General features: G+C 51.8%; 1 protein-coding gene across 5 annotated transcripts in view; it reads right to left on the reverse strand.

Annotated features, from left to right (window-relative positions):
* Nucleotides 1-8,201, reverse strand: part of LOC116939260 (small G protein signaling modulator 2-like) — a 70,245-nt gene extending 62,044 nt beyond the window's left edge. For all 5 annotated transcript variants that reach the window (XR_012938834.1, XM_032947456.2, XM_032947455.2 and 2 more), the window contains exons 1-2: nucleotides 8,068-8,201; nucleotides 2,388-2,431 (exon numbers count right to left, since the gene is read on the reverse strand). Coding sequence is in view for 4 of the 5 variants with exons in the window: in XM_032947456.2 (XP_032803347.2) it covers nucleotides 2,388-2,431; nucleotides 8,068-8,083 (60 nt within the window). In the remaining variant the exon portion in view is untranslated. The remainder of the gene's footprint in view (nucleotides 1-2,387; nucleotides 2,432-8,067) is intronic.
* Nucleotides 8,202-9,339: the final 1,138 nt, after the last annotated feature.

Here is a 9,339-nt window from a genome sequence, read left to right on the forward strand (position 1 = left end):
ACCTCTGTGATTGCCAACAAGGGTTTTGCCACCAAGTACTAAGTCATGTTTTGCAGAGGGGTCAAATACTTATTTCCATCATTAAATGCAAATCAATTTATAACATTTTTGACATGCGTTTTTTTGGATTTTGTTGTTGTTATTCTGTCTCTCACTGTTCAAATAAACCTAGCATTAAAATGATAGACTGATCATTTCTTTGTCGGTGGGCAAACGTACAAAATCAGCAGGGGATCAAATACTTTTTTCCCTCACTGTATGTAGCTGGCACTGGTCAGAGTAAAAAAAAAACAATATCACGAGGAGTCGAAGAAGCCTGCCGAACCACTACACGGGAGTACAGCCCCGTTTGTCAATGCACTGCTGGATGAGGCTCTCCCCACGCCATGCAGGTTCTGGGGGTTATTTGACCATGGAGAAAGGAGGGAGAGGCCCAGGACATCACTAGCCACTGATGTTAGCCGTGGGTGGGAATGGTATTCACGGTGGCCGGGTTCACAGCGCAGGACGCTCATCAATGTGTGACATATTGCTATTATTTCTGATTTTACGATCTGCTGAGTGCATCCTGGGCATGAGGTTGACCTGCATCTGGTGGTGGTGGTCACCCAAAACAACACTGGGAGGGAAAGCAATGGGAAGCCACCTCAGCAAGCCTACCCAGTCGTGGACTCGCCAGAACCACACAATACGGAGTGTGGTGATGCAAGGTGCCCGGGGGGGGGGGGGGGGGGGGGGGATCAGGTTTATTCCTGCCCGTGATCTAACCATGACATGCCCCATTCTGTATAGTTAGGTGTTCTTCATTGCAAGGTCACTTGGGGTCACTGGCGGTCCCTGGTGGACTTTCGTGCGCTCTCTGAAGTGACGGCCCCCGACAACACACAAACAGTGAAAACACCGCCCCCCATCATCACCATCATCATCGTCCTGCTGCTGCTGTCAAGCCCCCAATGGTTCCACAGGTGTGGCGACCCTCACACTGACGATGTCTTATCGGCCAAAGTGCTCCGCCCCACCCCCCCTCCTCTAAAAATGTGTGAAAACAGTGGTAAAATGTGTATTATTTATTTAACCAATGCGACCATGCTTAGATTGTCTTCATGTCCACTACCCCAGGTCACTCGACCAAATGCGACTCTCTGCTCGCCTCTTGGGGAGTTCTCACCACGTTGAAACAAAATCAACGTCAGCACTTGAACCTACCACCATACCATCATCTCACCCAATCGTTTGCCCACTCACCCACCATCTGAACCGACCCACTCACTCGTTCCCTTCTCGCCCATTAATTCACTCGCCCGTTCACTCTCACGAATGACTCTACCCGGGTCTCTTGAGCAGTCCTCGCTTTGGTTAAACAAAATCAGAGTGGCTTTCACCCACCTGATAAAACATTATTGAGATGTGTTGTTGTCCCAACATCCTTAATAGTATCGTTGATACGTCGCTGTGTGTGCATGCTCTGTGTGTGTGTGTGCTCTCGCTCAGTGCCAGCACAGCGTGATACGAGTATACCGAGATGCATCACAAAATATGTCAATTACCTTTGCTTAACCATGCAAGGGACATCTGATTTTCACGATGAAGTTAATGTCCTTTATTTAAGTGGTGAATCCAGAGGTGAGTAAAGCTATGGGCTGTACGTATGTACACAAGCTGTGTGCATACAATGTAGCAGCAGCAGCATCATCATCACCAAATAAATTATCTACCGAAGATTTGTCTTGGTGTGTACAAAGCTGTCCCTGATTACAGGCTGTTTGTGTATACTGGCTAACATTGTGTACTGTATGTGTTTGTGTATACAGGCCGTGATGCTGTACATGTTTGTGTGTGTATATACACGCTGTGATTACGTGCATGTGCGTGTGTATACAGGCTGCAATTGTGTGAACAGGACGTTTGTTGGCCTCTTTCCAGCACTTGGTTCGTGCCGATTCTATCTCTGGCCACCCCTCTCCCAGTGTGGTTCCCAGGACGTGAGATTCACGTCCACGTGAGATTCACGTCCAGTGGACGTGAGATTCACGTCCACGTGAGATTCACGTCCACTCGGCGTCCGCTCCCTACACCACCACTCGCGTAATTCAAATCGTGCCTCGAGACGCAACGTATTTTTTTAACGTGATTTTTTTGGTTCAATGCCTTGAATCCGTGATTTGATTTAGGCGTGGGTGTGATTTGATTTGGGTTTGAATGTGATCGCGATCGGCCAGTCCCTTGTGATCTCCGGGGTTAAAGGCGCTTTGGAAGTGTACATTGTGATGATTATTATAATTATACCTTATTATTATAATTATACAACACTGTATACATGCACTTGTCCCGACAGTCTGTTAAGACTATACGGGGGATCTTTGTAAACAGCAACCACCACCGCTCACCTCTTTCTTGACGCTTCTCAGCAGCCGCTGGCGAGTTTCCTCTTCTAGAGAACACCACACACACACCACAAACACCACACACACCACACACAGCACATACACCACACACACACAGCACACACACACCACACACACACCACGTACACACACACCCACCACATACACCACACACACCACGCATACACCACATACACACACACCACACACATACACCACAAACACCACATACACCACACACACACCACATACACCACGCACACACCACACACACACCACATACACCACACACACCACATACACCACAGACATACACCACACACACACACCACATACACCACACACACCACATACACCACACACATACAACACATACACACCACACACACACCACAGACATACACCACACACACCACATACACCACACACACCACATACACCACACACCACACACCACATCCACACACACACCACACACACACATCACATACACCACACACATCACATACACACACACCCACCACATACACACACACACACACCACGTACACACACACACCACACATACACCACAAACACCACATACACCACACACCACACACACACCACATACACCACGCACATACCACACACACATACCACATACACCACACACATACACCACACACACACCACACACACACACACCACACACACCACACACACACCACACACCACACATACACCACACACACATACACCACACACCACATACACCACTCACACCACGCGCACACCACATACACCACACAAACCACGCACACACCACACACACCACGCACACCACACACACCACACACATATACCACACACTCACCACACACATACACCACACACCACACACACCACACACACCACAAACACCACACACACCACATGCACACACCACACACACCATGCACACCACGTGCAGACACCACACACACCACGCACACCACACACACCACACACATACACCACACACACCACACACACCACAAACACCAGGCACACCACATGCACACACCACACACACCACGCACACCACATGCACACCACACACATACACCACACACATACACCGCACACACCACACATACACCACACACATACACCACGCACACCACACACACCACGTACACCACACACCACACACATACACCGCACACACCACACACACACCACATACACCACACACACCACGCACACCACATACACCACACACACACCACATACACCACACGCACACCACATACACACCACGCACACCACGCACACCACACACACCGCACACCACACACACCACGCCACGCACACCACACACACACCACGCCACGCACACCACACATACACCACACACACCACATACACCACACACCACACACACACCACATACACCACGCACATACCACACACACATACCACATACACCACACACATACACCACACACACCACACACACCACACACACCACACACACACACCACACATACACCACACACACATACACCACACACCACATACACCACTCACACCACGCGCACACCACATACACCACACAAACCACGCACACACCACACACACCACGCACACCACACACATATACCACACACCACACACTCACCACACACATACACCACACACCACACACACCACAAACACCACACACACCACATGCACACACCACACACACCACGCACACCACGTGCACACACCACACACACCACGCACACCACACACACCACACACATACACCACACACACCACACACACACACAAACACCAGGCACACCACATGCACACACCACGCACACCACATGCACACCACACACATACACCACACACATACACCGCACACACCACACATACACCACACACATACACCACGCACACCACACCACGCACACCACACACCACACACATACACCGCACACACCACACACACACCACATACACCACACACCCCACGCACACCACATACACCACACACACACCACATACACCACACGCACACCACATACACACCACGCACACCACACACACCGCACACCACACACACACCACGCCACGCACACCACACACACACACCACGCCACGCACACCACATACACCACACACACCACACCATACCACACACACCACACGCACACCACATACACACCACCATACCACACATACACACCACACAAACACCACACGCACACCACATACACCACACCATACCACATACCGCACACACACCACACGCACACCACACACACCACATACACACCACCATACCACACACACACCACACGCACACCACACACACAACACGCACACCACATACACCACACCATACCACACACCGCACACACACCACACGCACACCACACACACCACATACACACCACCATACCACACGCACACCACACACACACCACACGCACACCACATAGACCACACCATACCACACAAGCACACCACACACACACCACACACACACCCCACACACACCACACACCCCACACACACACCACACACCCCACACACACCACACACACCCCACACACACCACACACACCACACACACCACATACACCACACACACACACCACACACACCCCACACACACCACACACACACCACACACACCACACACCCACCCCACACACACCACACACACCACACACACACCACACACACCACACACACCCCACACACACCACACACCCACCCCACACACACCACACACACACCACACACACCACACACACCACACACCCACCCCACACACACCACACACACCACACACACCCCACACACACCACACACACACCACACACACACCACACACCCACCCCACACACACCACACACACCACACACACACACCACACACACCACACACACCCCACACACACCACACACACCACACACACACACACCACACACACCCCACACACACCACACACACCACACACACCACACACACACCACACACCCACCCCACACACACCACACACACCACACACACACACCACATACACCACACACACACCACACACACCACACACCCACCCCACACACACCACACACACCACACACACACACCACACACCCACCCCACACACCACACACACACACCACACACACCACACACACCACACACACACCACACACACACACCACACACACACACCACACACACACACCACACACACACCACACACACCACACACACACACCACACACCACACACACACACCACACACACACCACACACACACCACACACACCACACACACACACCATACACCACACACACACACCACACACACACACCACACACACGTTAGCAGCTTGAACACGACATTCTGCGCTCAGGCAGCACGACACGACGGCACACACACACACACACCGCATCACACGTGTGCACACAATACACATCACCTGCGTGTACACACACCGCATCACACGTGTGCACACAATACACATCACCTGTGTGTACACACACCGCATCACACGTGTGCACACAATACACATCACCTGTGTGTACACACACAATACACATCACCTGTGTGCACACAATACACATCACCTGCGTGTACACACACCGCATCACACGTGTGCACACAATACACATCACCTGTGTGTACACACACAATACACATCACCTGTGTGTACACAATACACATCACCTGCGTGTACACACACCGCATCACACGTGTGCACACAATACACATCACCTGTGTGTACACACACAATACACATCACCTGTGTGTACACAATACACATCACTTGCGTGTACACACACCGCATCACACGTGTGCACACAATACACATCACCTGTGTGTACACACACAATACACATCACCTGTGTGTACACAATACACATCACCTGCGTGTACACACACCGCATCACACGTGTGCACACAATACACATCACCTGTGTGTACACACACAATACACATCACCTGTGTGTACACAATACACATCACCTGCGTGTACACACACCGCATCACACGTGTGCACACAATACACATCACCTGTGTGTACACACACGGCATTACACGTGTGCACACAATACACATCACCTGCGTGTACACACACCGCATCACACGTGTGCACACAATACACATCACCTGTGTGTACACACACCGCATCACACGTGTGCACACAATACACATCACCTGCGTGTACACACACCGCATCACACGTGTGCACACAATACACATGACCTGCGTGTACACACACCGCATCACACGTGTGCACACAATACACATCACCTGCGTGTACACACACTACGGCACGTGTACAAACACATCACACGTGTGCACACAATACACATCACCTGTGCGTGTACACACATCACACGTGTACACACAATACGCATCACCTGTGTGTACACACACATCACACGTGTACACACAATATACTACACCTCTGTGTGTACATACATCATACGTGTACACACACATCACACGTGTACACACAATATACTACACCTCTGTGTGTACACACAGTTCTTCTGCACGTGTACACACACACATCACACGTGTACACACAATATACTATACCTCTGTGTGTACACACAATATCCTATACCTCTGTGTGTACACACAATACACATCACCTGTGTGTGCACACACATCACAGGTGTACACACAATACACATCACCTGTGTGTGTACACACAGTCCTTCTGCACGTGTACACGTATCAGTGCGTGAACACGCGCGAACACCGCTGTGGAATCAGTGCATCTGTTGTCGCGGGAACGGAAATCAACAACCCGTGCCGTAGCTGACGGCAGGAGGATGGACGTGATGATGATGATGGTGGTGGACGCGGCGATGAACGTGAAGGTGGACGTGACGAAGTCGCGTGATGTGTGGCGTGATGATGGACGTGAGGTCAGCCACTGGCGCAGCACGATGGTCCACCCTAGTGGGGCGATAGTCCACCCTAGTGGGGCGATGGTCCACCCTAGCGGGGCGATGGTCCACCCTAGCGGCGCGATTGTCCACCTTAGTGGGGCGATGGTGCACCCTAGTGGGGCGATTGTCCACCCTAGCGGGGCGATTGTCCACCCTAGTGGGGCGATGGTCCACACTAGCGGGGCGATAGTCCACCTTAGCAGGGCGATTGTCCACCTTAGCGGCGCTCCCTGTCGCGTCTGCACGTGACGGCTGAGCGGGCTGGGAATGGGGCAGAGATCTCGCGACGATGCCGAATTCTGATGCTGGTGGTGATCGCGTTGAAGCCCATTGATCTCAGTCACCCGTGATGCAGGGCCGGGGGTGGGGGGGCTAACCCTCGATCGTGCTCGGATGGGAGACCGCCACGCTGGACGGGGCTGTCAGAGCCTGGCTGTTCCCGAGCTACGCGTGCGCAGCAGCAGCAGCAGCACCTCATTGTTGTACCGTACCTCTACGACACTGGCACGTCGAATGCGCCGTCCCGCCTTTCTTAAACCCGCGCGACTGCACAACGTGTCGCGCCTGTGGCCAACTCCACCTTCACGGACCCATCCAGCAGTGGAGTGACAACAAAAATCGTGCTCTCTAACGTGTACACCATTGTGGTGATGGATGTTGATGATGGATGATGATGATGATGGATGATAATGCGGCACACGGGACGAGAGTGAACAAATGGACAGACAGCGGGGAGGCTTCATCTCACCTGAAGCGGACCCCATGGCTCCGGCTCTGATGATCGACACCACCGCCACCGACCTGCTGCTGCTCCTCCTCCTCCTCCTAGCAGCAGCAGCAGCAGCTACCCTCTGACGTCACCTCCCATCCTCGCCCGTCTCCCAGCAACGCGCTCATCACGCCGTGACGTCAGCAGCCTGGGATGGGGGTGGGAGTCAATGGATGGAGATGATGGTGGTGGTGGTGGTGCTGATGATGGTGGTGGTGGTGGCGAGGGCACACTGCCCTCTCGCGGTAGCCCGGCCAACAGTTTCACGTGACGTGCTGCTCAAACGAGCGGACCCCTGAAATCCAGCGGAGAAAAATTCCACGTTCGTATGGCGGGGGGCGAGTACATCCACAGGACGTTAAGCAGAACAACCGCCGGTGACATTCCCATAACGTGGTACATGCTTTATCGACCCCGGAGGGATGATGAGCTGAGTCCAACCCCCCCCCCCCCAACCGCGATTTGAACCCCTCGGGCACAGATGCTGGGTCTCAAGTTTGTATTTTTTTAAATCCAATAATTGAGGTTAGTTCGAGTAGCGAGGGCATTTGGAAAAACAAACACCATTAGGAGGGCACAATCTATATGTTCTGAACAAGTACTACCATTTAAACTTAAGTCCAGGGCGATTATTTACTGTCGCGAAATCTTATGGAATTATAGGATTCATTCTTCAGGAGTTTTTTATTAATTATTTCCCCCCCTTCAAATTAGCCTATGGCCAAATTAGCCTAAAAGCGCCTAAGGGGCCGTCCATAAATGACGTCACGCGATTTTGGACAATTTTTGACCCCCCCCCCCCCCTTCGTCACATGGCGTCATAAAAAGTCAGACCCCCCTCAAATATGACGTCATAAAGCTCTGCCCCCCCAAATAAAACATGCTTCAAATCGCTTTAAACCATTGTCATTGTAGTGCGTATTTAATGTGGCGCTGCACTCTGATGTAGGAGAAACATTTATTAAAAAGTCTATTTTACTAAGTAGAACGTGTTGTCTATATTTATTTAAAGTTGCGCATTTTGATGTGACGTCACATTTCTCAAACCCCCCCCCCCCCCCTCGTCACAAATCGTCACAAATGCCTGACCCCCCACCCCCCCCCCCCAGGTGCGTGACGTCATTTATGGACGGCCCCTAAGCTCATCAGATCTTGAAAGCTGAGAAGGGTTGAGCCTGGACAGTGCCTGGATGGGCGACCATCAAACACAACGAACATTGATGATTATAATCTGACAAAATAATCTTCGTA

This window comes from Petromyzon marinus, chromosome 5, assembly GCF_048934315.1.
Source record: "Petromyzon marinus isolate PM22_M1 ecotype Great Lakes invasive population chromosome 5, UKy_Petmar_22M1.pri1.0, whole genome shotgun sequence".
NCBI classification, from domain to species: Eukaryota; Metazoa; Chordata; class Hyperoartia; order Petromyzontiformes; family Petromyzontidae; genus Petromyzon; species Petromyzon marinus.